Source organism: Pseudophryne corroboree, chromosome 1 (genome assembly GCF_028390025.1).
Source record: "Pseudophryne corroboree isolate aPseCor3 chromosome 1, aPseCor3.hap2, whole genome shotgun sequence".
Lineage (NCBI taxonomy): Eukaryota > Metazoa > Chordata > Amphibia > Anura > Myobatrachidae > Pseudophryne > Pseudophryne corroboree.
In genome coordinates, this window is record NC_086444.1 from 650,878,903 (window position 1) to 650,896,463 (window position 17,561).

The following is a 17,561-nucleotide window of genomic DNA, read 5'->3' on the forward strand; positions in this document are numbered from 1 at the left end:
AATATTCAGAATCCATCCGTGCTGCTTTAGCACCTCTTGAGATAGTGCTAAACCCATCTCTAGCTGTTCTCTGGACCTTGCCCTTATTAGGAGATCGTCCAAGTATGGGATAATTAATACGCCTTTTCTTCGAAGAAGAAATATTATCTCGGCCATTACCTTTGTAAAGACCCGAGATGCCGTGGACAAACCAAACGGCAGCGTCTGAAACTGATAGTGACAGTTTTGTACAACGAACCTGAGGTACCCCTGGTGTGAGGGGTAATTGGAACGTGGAGATACGCATCCTTGATGTCCAAGGATACCATAAAGTCCCCTTCTTCCAGGTTCGCTATCACTGCTCTGAGTGACTCCATCTTGAACTTGAACTTCTTTATGTACAGGTTCAAGGACTTCAGATTTAGAATAGGCCTTACCGAGCCATCCGGCTTCGGTACCACAAAAAGAGTGGAATAATACCCCTTCCCTTGTTGTAGAAGAGGTACCTTGACTATCACCTGCTGAGAATACAGCTTGTGAATGGCTTCCAAAACCGTCTCCCTTTCTGAGGGGGACGTTGGTAAAGCAGACTTCAGGAAACGGCGAGGTGGCTCTGTCTCTAATTTCAACCTGTACCCCTGAGATATTATCTGCAGGATCCAGGGATTTACCTGCGAGTGAGCCCACTGCGCGCTGTAATTCTTGAGACGACCGCCTACCGCCCCCGAGTCCGCTTGCGAAGCCCCAGCGTCATGCTGAGGCTTTTGTAGAAGCCGGGGAGGGCTTCTGTTCCTGGGAAGGAGCTGCCTGTTGCTGTCTCTTCCCTCGTCCTCTGCCTCGTGGCAGATATGAATAGCCCTTTGCTCTCTTATTTTTAAAGGAACGAAAGGGCTGCGGTTGAAAGGTCGGTGCCTTTTTCTGTTGGGGAGTGACTTGAGGTAGAAAGGTGGATTTCCCGGCCGTAGCCGTGGCCACCAAATCCGATAGACCGACCCCAAATAACTCCTCTACGCATCGCCTGTCCACTGTCGTGTCCATAAAGCTCTTCTGGCCGAAATGGACATAGCACTTACCCGTGATGCCAGTGTGCAGATATCTCTCTGTGCATCACGCATATAAAGAAATGCATCCTTTATTTGTTCTAACGACAGTAAAATATTGTCCCTGTCCAGGGTATCAATATTTTCGATCAGGGACTCTGACCAAACTACCCCAGCACTGCACATCCAGGCAGTCGCAATATCTGGTCGTAGTATAACACCTGCATGTGTGTATATACCTTTTTGGATATTTTCCATCCTCCTATCTGATGGATCTTTAAGTGCGGCCGTCTCAGGAGAGGGTAACGCCACTTGTTTTTATAAGCGTGTTAGCGCTTTGTCCACCCTAGGAGGTGTTTCCCAGCGCTCCCTAACCTCTGGCGGGAAAGGGTATAAAGCCAATAACTTCTTTGAAATTAGCAGTTTTTTTATCGGGGCACCCCACGCTTCATCACACACGTCATTTAATTCTTCTGATTCGGTAAAAACTACTGGTAGTTTTTTCACACCCCACATAATACCCTGTTTAGTGGTACCTGTAGTATCAGCTAAATGTAACATCTCCTTTATTGCCAAAATCATATAACGTGTGGCCCTACTGGAAAATACGGTTAATTCGTCACCTTCACCACCGGAATCAGTGCCTGTGTCTGGGTCTGTGTCGACCGACTGAGGCAAGGGGCGTTTTACAGCCCCTGACGGTATTTGAGGCGCCTGGACAGGCACTAATTGAGTGTCCGGCCGCCTCATGTCGGCAAACGACTGCTTAAGCGAGTTGACGCTATCCCGTAATTCCACAAATAAAGGCATCCATTCTGGTGTCGACCCCCTAGGAGGTGACATCCTCATATTTGGCAATTGCTCCGCCTCCACACCAATAACGTCCTCATACATGTCGACACACACGTACCGACACACAGCAGACACACAGGGAATGCTCTATACGAAGACAGGACCCACTAGCCCTTTGGGGAGACAGAGGGAGAGTCTGCCAGCACACACCAAAAAGCGCTATATATGACAGGGATAGCCTTATGATTAAGTGCTCCCTTATAGCTGCTTTTATATTAATATATTGCCATTTATTTTGCCCCCCCTCTCTGTTATACCCTGTTTCTGTAGTGCAGTGCAGGGGAGAGACCTGGGAGCCTTCCTGACCAGCGGAGCTGTGACAGAAAATGGCGCCGTGTGCTGAGGAGATAGGCCCCGCCCCTTTTCCGGCGGGCTCGTCTCCCGCTATTTAGTACATTTAGGCAGGGGTAAATATCTCCATATAGCCTCTGGGGCTATATGTGAGGTATTTTTAGCCTTTTTAAAGGTTTTCATTTGCCTCCCAGGGCGCCCCCCCCCAGCGCCCTGCACCCTCAGTGACTGCCGTGTGAAGTGTGCTGAGAGGAAAATGGCGCACAGCTGCAGTGCTGTGCGCTACCTTAAGAAGACTGCAGGAGTCTTCAGCCGCCGATTCTGGACCTCTTCTTGCTTCAGCATCTGTGAGGGGGCCGGCGGCGTGGCTCCGGTGACCATCCAGGCTGTACCTGTGATCGTCCCTCTGGAGCTTCATGTCCAGTAGCCAAGAAGCCAATCCATCCTGCACGCAGGTGAGTTCACTTCTTCTCCCCTCTGTCCCTCGTTGCAGTGATCCTGTTGCCAGCAGGAATCACTGTAAAATAAAAAACCTAAGCTAAACTCTCTAAGCAGCTCTTTATGAGAGCCACCTAGAATTGCACCCTTCTCGGCCGGGCACAAAAATCTAACTGGAGTCTGGAGGAGGGTCATGGGGGGAGGAGCCAGTACACACCACCTGACCTGTAAAAGCTTTACTTTTGTGCCCTGTCTCCTGCGGAGCCGCTATTCCCCATGGTCCTTTCAGGAACCCCAGCATCCACTTAGGACGATAGAGAAAATAATAATAATGCGACACTCAAAGTCACTTTATCTTCTCTCAGCGTCATCCTTTGCTCTACTATCACCGAGATACCTCGTTCTAATGTCAGCTCATATTAATAGATACAGTGGTAATTGAAAATGTAACTACATTACATGTACGTGATCTATGAACGTACTTGAGAACATCAATCAAGTTAGTTTTTCTTCCTCCACTTACATGGCGCATTGGCCAACCAACTTGTCACAACTCTCTCAACGTTTATCTGTAGTAAGAGTTGACCTTCTTCCCGGCATGCAGAGCGCCACAGTACGTTCTCTCGCAGTTGGTTTGATTTGATTGGCAGAGGCGTTTGCTGGCCGGAAGCTGTACTCCCTGCCGGCAGATTTAAATGTTCATGACATCATGTCAGACGTATTATAGAAGGTTGCTCGCGTCGTTCTGCACACAACTGCTCTCTACTAGCGGCAGCCGCAGACTTTTCTGGCGATCGCCCTGTGTAGGAGCATCAGCCAGTGACAGGTCGGTGCATGAATGTCTGATAGTTACTCCGGTTATCCGGTGGCCTGTACTTTATGTAGTGATGGGATATGAGCAGACGCCTGTCTCTTGTGTTTAGATCATCTTCCCATCTGTAGTGCCGGCAGTGTGCAGCAGCCTGCGCTGTAGTCATTGTATGCTGAATATGGGGATCTGTTTAATAAACTACTAGAATGCTTTTCATCAGCATTTCAGCTGGAGAAAGTAAATTTGGTAATCTGATATTTATATTTTAAGGATGGCGTTTTGTCTTTTTACATGCTGAAATGGAGCCCCTTAAGGACGAGGTGTTTTCTTGGTTTTTCTCTGCTCCTCCAGCTGACTTTCCAAGGAGCCTATTTATCACTGAATATTTGCTGCTTAATCTCCTAAAACACCCATTTTTGGGGGGGTTAACTGAAAATATTATTTAGTATCCCCCAAATGTATCCCTAAGGGACAGCAGACATCTGATACCTGCTGTGATCCCTCTTTTCCTGCAGGCAGCTGCAACCCCCATTTCTATGGGGGATGCAATGCTGCTAGAGTTACCAACTTTTTTTTACATTCTGGAGATTGACCCCTGCAGCAACCTATGGGCTTCACCTTGTTTAGGTAGCCTGGAACCCCTCCTGACAGTATCTCCGGCAGCTCTCCAGGCACATCGCAGGAATGGGCTCCGAAAAAAAACTATTCCTGCGAGTCCTCTTTAATACAGTGGCATATCACAATGCATATGTCATTCTTAATAAATGGGCTCCCAGTAGATGGACGTCAGATTCTGATGGTTAGCAGTCCTCCTCCTCTGATTTGGTATAAGTACTTTTTTCCAGCTAATTGTGGGTATGCAGTTTTTTGACAGCATTCCAAAGGCTGGTTGTATCTGTGCAGCTGCGGACGCTCAGAAGAGGCGTCTGCTGCTCCGCTAATATGTGCATGTGAGAATATCCATAACACTTCTGCGCATTCGCACAATACAACAAGCAAATGGTTATAATACAAAGCCATCAGTGCCTGGCAACCATTAGATGCAGAGAGGGTGGGCTGATTGACGGAACCAGGCATACTGTATGATGGGTCCCTTTACTAGAAATAATGGAAAGCTAAGCTGGGCACTCCTGTTAAAGGTCAAGTCCAGGAACCAGAAGAAATGTTCATGGCAATGAAGATCGTATGTTACTCGGTTTTGGTTTACCTTACAACAAAAGGTATGTTTGGTTGAGCATATAAACACTGTCTTAAGGTAGGTACAAACTATCCGAAGGTGTGTTCTGCTGTGAATAAACTCTGACGGAAGGATTGATACTCAATGTGTGCTTTTAAACGCTACAATGGGTTTGTGAGGTCGGGAACAGTATGCCTCATGCAGCAAACTGTATATTGGCTGATCTGTATGATAATTGGATAGGTTGTGCTTAGCTTTAGATTTGAACAGGGTAATTCAATTCTCAGTGCTGTGTGAATGTTCCTGCATGAAATGGGCTTATCTAGATGATTATTTTCTTGTGATGGGAAAGGGCATCCGAGATTGCCGAAGGTGTGGCATGCTGGCCGATCGTGGATCTTTTTTTAAAGAGGCAGTAATTTACTAGGCAAAACAATGCCTTGTAAATGACTGTCTCTTTAAAAAAACGTCAGATCGTCTGGCATCCTGCACTTCCAGTGATACCGGAAGCTACTCGCCGCAGATCGCTAAGGTGAAACCATTCCAACAGGAACACTGTAGAATTATAAATACAGTTAAAAAGCTGGTGCCTTCTTAACATCGAGATGCAGTTAAATTGCCGGCGGTCAGGATGCAGACACTGGAATCCTGACAGTGCCGCCACATGGAATCTCGGTTCACGGGCTACGACACCCATATAATGTAAATAGAACCTGTGGCAAGCGCAGCGTGCCCGCATGGGGACTCTCTGCGATTGATCCACTGCTGGCATACTGATGGCCGGGATGCCATTGTCTGTATACTGATGACCGGCATCCCGACCGTCGGTAATACATAATGATCAGTTAACTACATCTCATAGTAGTCCACCTAGATCAGGCATGTCCAAACTGCATCCCTCCAGCTGTTGTGAAACTACATATCCCAGCATGCCCTGACAGTTTTGCTGTCAGAGAATGCTAAAGCTGTGTCAGGGCATGCTGGGATGTGTAGTTTCTCAACAGCTGGAGGGCCGCAGTTTGGACATGCCTGACCTAGATACTGCAGATAATCTTTGTCAAAGAAACAAGCAAGCAATGTTCTCATCCACTATAGTAATTTTTCCATCAGGCAAGTTGCGAGATTTTGAGATCTTGATTTTGATGTACTCTATGAGATTATTTTTACTCTTCTAAAGTATGTATTATGCAGATGACTTAAAAAAAAATAAAAAATAAAAAAATATTAAAAAAATAAATAAATCCATTGGATTGTGTCAGGATCTAATGGGCCCTACATACTGGCAGATAATGCTGAAAGATATGAACGCGATACCATTCATATCTTTCAGTGTGGAGGCACCAGCGATGAACGATGCGCGGCCCCGCGCTCGTTCATTACTGGTGCCCCGTCGCTTGTGCATGCAGGCCAATATTGACGAGATTGTCCATATATGCCTGCACTGCTATGGAGACCAGGGGGGGTGAACAAACTTCACTCCTTCTCCGTCACTGCCCCTCCGCCGCCGTGTCGCCTGTCGGCCATATCCGCCGCCGGGCAGGTCGGTGGCGGATCGTGCTGTGTGTAGGGCCCATAAGAGATAACATTATGGGTTGTGCTCATAACAGGTTCTAGCTCTAAAGGTTTGTGTTCTCCTTTACTTGCAGAACTTGTACTAGGAGTGGCTTCAGCACAAAAGATGCCTATCTGTGAACATGTTGGAAATGATGGCAGTACAGATGTATCCTCATACATCCTTACTGCAGTCACGCTAAACAGTCTTTCTCTAACGTCCTAAGTGGATGCTGGGGACTCCGTAAGGACCATGGGGAATAGCGGCTCCGCAGGAGACTGGGCACATCTAAAGAAAGCTTTAGTACTAACTGGTGTGCACTGGCTCCTCCCCCTATGACCCTCCTCCAAGCCTCAGTTAGATTTCTGTGCCCGACGAGAAGGGTGCACACTAGGGGCTCTCCTGAGCTTCTTAGTGAAAGTTTTAGTTTAGGTTTGTTATTTTCAGTGAGACCTGCTGGCAACAGGCTCACTGCATCGAGGGACTAAGGGGAGAAGAAGCGAACTCACCTGCGTGCAGAGTGGATTGGGCTTCTTGGCTACTGGACATTAGCTCCAGAGGGACGATCACAGGCCCAGCCTGGATGGGTCCCGGAGCCGCGCCGCCGGCCCCCTTACAGAGCCAGAAGAGCGAAGAGGTCCGGAAAAATCGGCGTCAGAAGACGTTCCTGTCTTCAATAAGGTAGCGCACAGCACTGCAGCTGTGCGCCATTGCTCTCAGCACACTTCATACTCCGGTCACTGAGGGTGCAGGGCGCTGGGGGGGGCGCTCTGAGACGCAATAAAACATGATAAAAATACCTTACATGGCAAAAAACATCACATATAGCTCCTGGGCTATATGGATGCATTTAACCCCTGCCAGAATATACAGAAAAACGGGTGATAAGGCCACCGAAAAGGGGGCGGGGCCTATCTCCTCAGCACACTGGCGCCATTTTCCCTCACAGCTCAGTTGGAGGGAAGCTCCCTGGCTCTTCCCTGCAGTCACTACACTACAGAAAGGGTTAAAAAAAGAGAGGGGGGGCACTAATTAGGCGCAGTATTAAAACATACAGCAGCTATAAGGGGAAAAACACTTATATAAGGTTATCCCTGTATGTGTGTGTGTATGTATGTATGTATGTATGTATGTTCCAGAGTCCGGCACTCCCTGCAGCATAGACAGCTTGGGCCGGTGCCCTCACAATTGGAGAGTATGTAACGATCGCAGGTGCGGCACTCAGGCCACAGTTAGCAGCTGATGACAATATTTATATTGAAACGTTGATTGATTGAATTATACAGTCTCCGCCAGTCCTTTTTTTGCTGCTAACTGTGGCCTGAGTGCCGCACCTGCGCTCGTTTTATATATATATATATATATATATATATATATATATATATATATATATATATATATATATATATATATATATATATATATATATATATATATATATATATATATATATATATATATAGCGCTCTGGTGTGTGCTGGCATACTCTCCCTCTGTCTCCCCAAAGGGCTAGTGGGGTCCTGTCCTCTATCAGAGCATTCCCTGTGTGTGTGCTGTGTCGGTACGTTTGTGTCGACATGTATGAGGAGAAAAATGATGTGGAGACGGAGCAGAGTGTCTGTAACAGTGATGTCACCACCTAGGGGGTCGACACCTGAGTGGATGTACTGTTGAAAATTACGTGACAGTGTCAGCTCTGTATAAAAAAAACAGTGGTTGACATGAGACAGCCGGCTACTCAGCTTGTGCCTGTCCAGACGTCTCATAGGCCGTCAGGGGCTCTAAAGCGCCCGTTACCTCAGATGGCAGATACAGACGCCGACACGGATACTGACTCCTGTGTCGACGGTGAAGAGACAACCGTGATTTCCAGTAGGGCCACACGTTACATGATTGAGACAATGGAAAATGTTTTATACATTTCTGATAATACAAGTACCACCAAAAAGGGGTATTATGTTCGGTGAGGGAAAAACTACCTGTAGTTTTCCTGAATCAGAGAAATAAAATGAGGTGTGTGATGATGCGTGGGTTTCCCCCCGATAACAATTGATGATTTCTTAAAAAGTATTGGCTGTATACCCTTTCCCGCCAGAGGTTAGGGTGCGTTGGGAAACACCCCCTAGGGGGGGATAAGGCGCTCACACGCTTGTAAGAACAAGGGCTCTACCCTCTCATGAGATGGCCGCCCTTAAGGATCCTGCTGATAGAAAGCAGGAGGGTATCCAAAAATGTATTCACACACATACTGGTGTTATACTGCGACCAGCAATCGCCTCAGCCTGGAGGTGCAGTGCTGGGTTGGCATGGTCGGATTCCCTGACTGGAAATATTGATATCCTAGATAAGGATAGTATATTATTGCCTATAGAGCATTTAAAAGATGCATTTCTATATATGCAGGATGCACAGCGGAATATTTGCCGACTGGCATCAAGTATAAGTGCGTTGTCCAATTCTACCAGTAAAATGGTCAGGTGATGCGGATTCCAAACGGCATTTGGAAGTACAGGTTGAGTATCCCATATCCAAATATTCCGAAATACGGAATATTCCGAAATACGGACTTTTTTGAGTGAGAGTGAGATAGTGAAACCTTTGTTTTCTGATGGCTCAGTGTACACAAGCTTTGTTTAATACACAAAGTTATTAAAAATATTGTATTAAATGACCTTCAGGCTGTGTGTATAAGGTGTATATGAAACATAAATGATTTGTGTGAATGTACACACACTTTGTTCAATGCACAAAGTCACAAAAAATATTGGCTAAAATTACCTTCTGGCTGTGTGTATAAGGTGTATATGTAACATAAATGCATTCTGTGCTTAGATTTAGGTCCCATCACCATGATATCTCATTATGGTATGCAATTATTCCAAAATACGGAAAAATCCGATATCCAAAATACCTCTGGTCCCAAGCATTTTGGATAAGGGATACTCAACCTGTATTGCCTTTGAAAGGGGACATTTGGGGTCGGTCTTTTAGACCTGGTGGCCACGGCAACAACTGGGAAATCCACGTTTGTACCCCAGGTCGCCTCTCAAAATAAGACGCCGTATTATCAGGCGCAGTCCTTTGTTGGCAAGCGGACAAAAGGTTCCTCTTTTCTGCTCGTGACAGAGGGAGAGGAAAAAGGCTGAAGAGATTACCCAGTTCCCAGGAACAGAAATCCTTTCCCGCCTCTGCAAAGCCCTCAGTATGACGCTAGGGCCTTACAAACTCAGGCACGGTGGGGGCCCGTTCTCAATGAATTTCAGTGCGCAGTGGGCTCACTCGCAAGTAGACCCCTGGATCCTTCAGGTAATATCTCAAGGGTACATATTGAAATTCGAGACGTCTCCCCCTCGCCGTTTCCAAAAGTCGGCTTTACCGACGTCTCCTTCTGACAGGGAGGCAGTTTTGGAAGCCATTCACAAGCTGTATTCCCAGCAGGTGATAATCAAGGTACCCCTCCTGCAACAGGGAACGGGGTATTATTCCACACTATTGTGGTACCGAAGCCAGACGGCTCGGTGAGACCGATTCTAAATCTAAAATCTTTGAACACTTACATACAGAGGTTCAAATTCAAGATTGAGTCACTCAGAGCAGTGATTGCGAACCTGGAAGAAGGGGACTACATGATGTCTCGGGACATCAAGGATGCTTACCTTCATGTCAAAATTTACCCTTCTCACCAAGGGTACCTCAGGTTATGGTACAGAACTGTCACTATCAGTTCAGACGCTGCCGTAGGGATGGTCCACGACACCCCGGGTCTTTACCAAGGTAATGGCCGAAATGATATCCCTTCGAAGGAAGGGAATTTTAGTTATCCCTTACTTGAACGATTCCCTGATAAGGGTAAGATCAAGGGAACAGTTGGAAGTCGGTGTAGCACTATCTCAGGTAGTGTTGCGGCAGCACGATTGGATTCTTAATATTCCAAAATCGCAGCTGGTTCCGACGACTTGTCTTCTGTTTCCTAGGGATGTTCCTGGACACAGTCCAGAAAAAAGGTGTTTCTCCCGGAAGAGAAAGCCAGGGAGTTAGTCAGGAACCTCCAAAGACCGAACCAAGTCTCAGTGCATCAATGCACAAGGGTTCTGGGTAAAAATGGTGGCTTCCTACGAAGCAATCCCATTCGTTAGATTCCACGCAAGAACTTTCCAGTGGAACCTACTGGACAAATGGTCCGGGTCGCATTTTCAGATGCATCAGCGGATAACCCTGTCACCAAGGACAAGGGTATCCATCCTGTGGTGGTTGCAGAGTGCTCATCTTCTAGAGGGCCGCAGATTCGGCATTCAGGACTGGGTCCTGGTGACCACGGATGCCAGCCTGCGAGGCTGGGGAGCAGTCACACAGGGAAGGAATATCCAGGTCTTAGGGTCAAGCCTGGATACATCACTTCACATAAATATCCTGAAGCTAAGGGCCATTTACAATGCTCTAAGCTTAGCAAGACCTCTGCTTCAAGGTCAGCCGGTGTTGATCCAGTCGGACAACATCATGGCAGTCACCCACGTAAACAGATGGTGGCTCAAGAAGCAGGAGGGCAATGGCAGAAGCTGCAGGGATTCTTCGCTGGGCGGAAAATCATGTGATAGCACTGTCAACAGTATTCATTCCGGGAGTGGACAACTGGGAAGCAGACTTCCTCAGCACGACCTCCAACCGGGAGAGTGGGGACTTCACCCAGAAGTCGTCCACATGATTAAAAAACTCGACAGGTATTGCGCCAGGTCAAGAGACCCTCAGGCAATAGTTGTAGACGCTCTGGTAACACCGTGGGTGTACCAGTCAGTGTATGTGTTCCCTCCTCTGCCTCTCATACCCAAGGTACTGAGATTGATAAGATGGAGAGGAGAAAGCACTATATTCGTGGCTCCGGATTGGCCAAGAAGGACTTGGTAACCGGAACTTCAAGAGATGCTCACGGAGGATCCGTGGCCTCTACCTCTAAGAAGGGACCTGCTCCAGCAAGGACCCTGTCTGTTCCAAGACTTACCGCGGCTGCGTTTGACGGCATGGCGGTTGAACGCCGGACCCTGAAGGAAAAAAAGGCATTCCGGATGAAGTCATCCCTATCCTGATCAAAGCCAGGAAGGATGTAACCGCAAAAACATTATCACCGCAATTTGCGAAAATATGTTGCGTGGTGCGAGGCCAGTAAGGCCCGATGGAGGAAATTCAACTGTGTCGATTCCTACATTTCCTGCAAACAGGAGTGTCTATGGGCCTGAAATTGGGGTCCATTAAGGTTCAAATTTCGGCCCTGTCAATTTTCTTCCAAAAAGAACTAGCTTCAGTCCCTGAAGTTCAGACGTTTGTAAAAGGGGTACTGCATATACAGCCTCCTTTTGTGCCTCCAGTGGCACTTTGGGATCTCAATGTAGTTTTGGGTTCCAAAAGTCACATTGGTTTGAACCACTTAAATCTGTGGAGTTAAAATATCTCACATGGAAAGTGGTCATGCTGTTGGCCCTGGCCTGGGCCAGGCGCGTGTCAGAATTGGCGGCTTTATCCTGAAAAAGCCCTTATCTGATTTTCCATTCGGACAGGGCGGAATTGAGGACTCGTCCTCAGTTTCTTTCCAAGGTGGTTTCAGCGTCTCACCTGAACCAACCTATTGGTGGTGCCTGCGGCTACTAGGGACTTGGAGGCCTCCAAGTTGCTAGACGTTGTCAGTGCCCTGAAAATGTTTCCAGGACGGCTGGAGTCAGGAAATCTGACTCGCTGTTTATCCTGTGTGCACCCAACAAGCTGGGTGCTCCTGCTTCTAAGCAGACTATTGCTCGTTGGATTTGTAGTACAATTCAGCTTGCACATTCTGTGGCAGGCCTGCCACAGCCAAAAATCTGTAAATGCCCACTCCACAAGGAAGGTGGGCTCATCTTGGGCGGCTGCCCGAGGGGTCTCGGCTTTACAACTTTGCCGAGCAGCTACTTGGTCAGGAGCAAATACGTTTGTAAAATTCTACAAAATTGATATCCTGGCTGAGGAGGACCTGGAGTTCTCTCATTTGGTGCTGCAGAGTCATCCGCACTCTCCCGCCCGTTTGGGAGCTTTGGTATAATCCCCATGGTCCTTACGGAGTCCCCAGCATCCACTTAGGACGTTAGAGAAAATAAGAATTTACTTACCGATAATTCTATTTCTCATAGTCCGTAGTGGATGCTGGGCGCCCATCCCAAGTGCGGATTGTCTGCAATACTTGTACATAGTTATTGTTACAAAAATCGGGTTATTATTGTTGTGAGCCATCTTTCAGAGGCTCCTCTGTTATCATACTGTTAACTGGGTTCAGATCACAGGTTATACGGTGTGATTGGTGTGGCTGGTATGAGTCTTACCCGGGATTCAAAATCCTTCCTTATTGTGTACGCTCGTCCGGGCACAGTATCCTAACTGAGGCTTGGAGGAGGGTCATAGGGGGAGGAGCCAGTGCACACCAGTTAGTCCTAAAGCTTTCTTTAGATGTGCCCAGTCTCCTGCGGAGCCGCTATTCCCCATGGTCCTTACGGAGTCCCCAGCATCCACTACGGACTATGAGAAATAGAATTATCGGTAAGTAAATTCTTATTTTGAAGTCGCACCATGGATTTTCTTTGAAAATTAGTCTTGGACACAAAGTAATGTAATATGACGCACAAGCAGCTTCTGCTGATTAAAGTGATATGCAGCATGCTTATATTCTGTATGTAATAGCGGCTCTATGCATCCAAAATGCCACGTTACAGTGTATCATGGTATCGCTGTAGCATAGCATTTTGCATGCAAATACAGTCGCAGTCACACAGATATAGGCATGCTGCATATCATTTTAATCAACAGTTGCGGCTTGTGCGCCCTAAAACATTACTTTGTCTAAGACGCATTATTGTGGAAATGCAAAAAAAGACCCTCAGTGCTACCGAGTTACACGCCACTCGTGCGTTATTTGTAACGCAACTTGTAGCGCACGGAGCAAAGATGTAAGAGGACACATCTGTACACCTATCCTCGATACTTCATGTGGCACGAGTGAGCCTGCCTGTCTTTTAGCTCGACTGTGTATATTAGTTGCAATCAGATGTAACAAAACTGCTTTTAGACTGCACTGATTCATTTGATGTGCAACACTTGTTTATCTGTATGTGACTGAGTCTGAAGCTGTATACAAAGCCCAACAGAACTTGGTGTGAGGAAAAAAGCCACAGCCGCTACATTATAACACTTTGTATACAGATTTGTACACAGATATACATGTGTCGACGTAATCGGTTCAGGCTCCTTTGTGCATTGCATTAATGACACACATTCAGGTGAAGATGCTCGACGCAAGCCAAGTTGCACAGAATGTGGCACGCCAAGAAGGGATGTTAGGTGCAACTGCACCAATATTGTATGAGGACACATCTGTATACCGTATCTGCACTCTTCAGTCTCTCAGACAGTTGGACAATAGTTGTTTCCATAAACTGTGAAGGCGGGACAAGACGTAGGACCATAACCATGATGGCAGAAGTATTGACAGTCATATCATGTGTGGTGGAAAACTTGTTTAGATACTTTCTGCATGGCGCAAAGCAAATAGTTGTCAATCCATTGCAGAGGAGGGAAATTTCACCAAAAACCGTTTCAGAAGTTTGAACCTCTTCAAAAGACCTTATGGTGACATCTTAGACCACAGAAACTGTTATTATGGCGTCAGTGATTTGAAAGCATATGGAATAGATGCTGTTGATGCCATGCAACTTTGAAGCTGGTTATGTCTTCCTTCATTTCTCTAACGTCCTAGTGGATGCTGGGGACTCCGAAAGGACCATGGGGAATAGCGGCTCCGCAGGAGACTGGGCACAAAAGTAAAAAGCTTTAGGACTACCTGGTGTGCACTGGCTCCTCCCCCCATGACCCTCCTCCAAGCCTCTGTTAGATTTTTGTGCCCGAACGAGACGGGTGCAGGCTAAGGGGCTCTCCTGAGCTGTTTAGTGTAAAAGTTTAAAGTAGGTTTTTTATTTTCAGTGAGACCTGCTGGCAACAGGCTCACTGCACCGAGGGACTAAGGGGAGAAGAAGCGAACTCACCTGCGTGCAGAGTGGATTGGGCTTCTTAGGCTACTAGACATTAGCTCCAGAGGGACGATCACAGGCCCAGCCATGGATGGGTCCCAGAGCCGCGCCGCCGTCCCCCTTACAGAGCCAGAAGACGGAAGAGGTCCGGAAAATCGGCGGCAGAAGACGTCCTGTCTTCTATAAGGTAGCGCACAGCACTGCAGCTGTGCGCCATTGCTCTCAGCACACTTCACACTCCGGTCACTGAGGGTGCAGGGCGCTGGGGGGGGGGGCGCCCTGAGACGCAATAAAAACACCTTTTTTGGCAAAAAATACATCACATATAGCTCCTGGGCTATATGGATGTATTTAACCCCTGCCAATTTTTACATAAAAAAGCGGGAGAAAGGCTCTGCCCCTTTTTCGGCGGCCTATCTCCTCAGCACACTGGCGCCATTTTTTCCTCACAGCTCCGTTGGAGGAAGGCTCCCTGACTCTCCCCTGCAGTCCTGCACTACAGAAACAGGGTAAAACAAGAGAGGGGGGGCACTAATTTGGCATATAAATATATACAGTAGCTATATTAGGGAAAAACACTTATATAAGGTTATCCCTGCTTTTATATATATATATATATATATATATATATATATATATATATATATATATATATATATATATATATATATATATATATATATATATATATATATATATATAATATAGCACTCTGGTGTGTGCTGGCAAACTCTCCCTCTGTCTCCCCAAAGGGCTAGTGGGGTCCTGTCCTCTATCAGAGCATTCCCTGTGTGTGCGCTGTGTGTCAGTACGTTGTGTCGACATGTATGAGGAGGAAAATGATGTGGAGGCGGAGCAATTGCCTGTGTTAGTGATGTCACCCCCTAGGGAGTCGACACCTGACTGGATGGTCTTATGGAAAGAATTACGTGATAGTGTCAGCACTTTACAAAAGACTGACGACATGAGACAGCCGGCAAATCAGTTAATACCTGTACAGGCGTCTCAAACACCGTCAGGGGCTCTAAAGCGCCCGTTACCTCAGGTGGTCGACACAGACCCAGACACTGACACTGACTCCAGTGTCGACGGTGAGGAAACAAACGTATTTTCCAGTAGGGCCACACGTTACATGATCACGGCAATGAAGGAGGTTTTGAACATTTCTGATACTACAAGTACCACAAAAAAGGGTATTATGTGGGGTGTGAAAACTACCCGTAGTTTTTCCCGAATCGGATGAATTAAATGAGGTGTGTGATGAAGTGTGGGTTTCCCCCGATAAACTGCTAATTTCTAAAAAGTTATTGGCATTATACCCTTTCCCGCCAGAGGTTAGGGCGCGTTGGGAAACACCCCCTAGCGTAGATAAGGCGCTCACACGCTTATCAAAACAAGTGGCGTTACCATCCCCAGATACGGCCGCCCTCAAGGAACCAGCTGATAGAAAGCTGGAAAATATCCTTAAAAGTATATACACACATACTGGTATTATACTGCGACCAGCAATCGCCTCAGCCTGGATGTGCAGTGCTGGGGTGGCTTGGTCGGATTCCCTGACTGAAAATATTGATACCCTAGACAGGGACAATATATTATTGACTATAGAGCATTTAAAGGATGCATTTCTATATATGCGAGATGCACAGAGGGATATTTGCACTCTGGCATCAAGAGTAAGTGCGATTTCCATTTCTGCCAGAAGAGGATTATGGACACGACAGTGGTCAGGTGATGCGGATTCCAAACGGCATATGGAAGTATTGCCGTATAAAGGGGAGGAGTTATTTGGGGTCGGTCTATCGGACCTGGTGGCCACGGCAACGGCTGGAAAATCCACCTTTTTACCCCAAGTCACCTCGCAGCAGAAAAAGATACCGTCTTTTCAGGCTCAGTCCTTTCGTCCCCATAAGGGCAAGCGGGCAAAAGGCCACTCATATCTGTCCCGGGGCAGAGGAAGGGGAAAAAGACTGCAGCAGACAGCCTCTTGCCACGAACAGAAGCCCTCCCCCCGCTTCTGCCAAGTCCTCAGCATGACGCTGGGGCCTTACAAGCGGACTCAGGCACGGTGGGGGCCGTCTCAAGAATTTCAGCGCGCAGTTGGCTCACTCGCAAGTGGACCCCTGGATCCTGCAGGTAGTATCTCAGGGGTACAAATTGGAATTCGAGACGTCTCCCCCTCGCCGGTTCCTGAAGTCTGCTTTACCAACGTCTCCCCCCGACAGGGAGGCGGTATTGGAAGCCATTCACAAGCTGTATTCCCAGCAGGTGATAATCAAGGTACCCCTCCTACAACAGGGAAAGGGGTATTATTCCACGCTGTTTTTGTGGTACCGAAGCCGGGCGGCTCGGTGAGACCCATTTTTTAAATCTGAAATCCTTGAACACTTACATAAAAAGGTTCAAGATGGAGTCACTCAGAGCAGTGATAGCGAACCTGGAAGAAGGGGACTATATGGTGTCTCTGGACATCAAGGATGCTTACCTCCATGTCCCAATTTACCCTTCTCACCAAGGGTACCTCAGGTTTGTGGTACAGAACTGTCACTATCAGTTTCAGACGCTGCCGTTTGGATTGTCCACGGCACCCCGGGTCTTTACCAAGGTAATGGCCGAAATGATGATTCTTCTTCGAAGAAAAGGCGTCTTAATTATCCCTTACTTGGACGATCTTCTGATAAGGGCAAGGTCCAGAGAACAGTTAGAGGTCGGAGTAGCACTATCTCAAGTAGTACTACGACAGCACGGATGGATTCTAAATATTCCAAAATCGCAGCTGATTCCGACGACACGTCTGCTGTTCCTAGGGATGATTCTGGACACAGTACAGAAAAAGGTGTTTCTCCCGGAGGAGAAAGCCAAGGAGTTATCCGACCTAGTCAGGAACCTCCTAAGACCAGGCCAAGTGTCAGTACACCAATGCACAAGGGTCCTGGGAAAGATGGTGGCTTCTTACGAAGCGATTCCATTCGGCAGATTCCACGTAAGAACTTTTCAGTGGGATCTGCTGGACAAATGGTCCGGATCGCATCTTCAAATGCATCAGCGGATAACCCTGTCTCCAAGGACAAGGGTGTCTCTCCTGTGGTGGTTACAGAGTGCTCATTTTCTAGAGGGCCGCAGATTCGGCATTCAGGATTGGGTCCTGGTGACCATGGATGCCAGCCTGAGAGGCTGGGGAGCAGTCACACAGGGAAGAAATTTCCAAGGCTTGTGGTCAAGCATGGAAACGTCACTTCACATAAATATCCTGGAACTAAGGGCCATTTACAATGCCCTAAGTCAGGCAAGACCTCTGCTTCAGGGTCAGCCGGTGTTGATCCAGTCGGACAACATCACGGCAGTCGCCCACGTAAACAGACAGGGCGGCACAAGAAGCAGG

At 47.3% G+C, this 17,561-nt stretch overlaps 2 protein-coding genes across 3 annotated transcripts in view; one reads left to right on the plus strand and one right to left on the minus strand.

Annotated features, from left to right (window-relative positions):
- The window catches only part of LOC134905611 (uncharacterized), a 30,232-nt gene extending 26,981 nt beyond the window's left edge, over window positions 1-3,251 (minus strand). Inside the window, exon 1 of the mRNA XM_063914644.1 lies at window positions 3,083-3,251. Within this exon, the coding sequence (XP_063770714.1) occupies window positions 3,083-3,092 (10 nt within the window). The 5' untranslated portion in view covers window positions 3,093-3,251. The remainder of the gene's footprint in view (window positions 1-3,082) is intronic.
- A 37-nt stretch (window positions 3,252-3,288) lies between these two features.
- Window positions 3,289-17,561, plus strand: part of MELK (maternal embryonic leucine zipper kinase) — a 300,470-nt gene continuing 286,197 nt past the window's right edge. Inside the window, exon 1 of one of the 2 annotated variants that reach the window (XM_063914642.1) lies at window positions 3,289-3,426. The gene's annotated coding sequence lies outside the window, so the exon portion shown is untranslated. The remainder of the gene's footprint in view (window positions 3,427-17,561) is intronic. The other variant, XM_063914643.1, reaches the window with a different exon arrangement.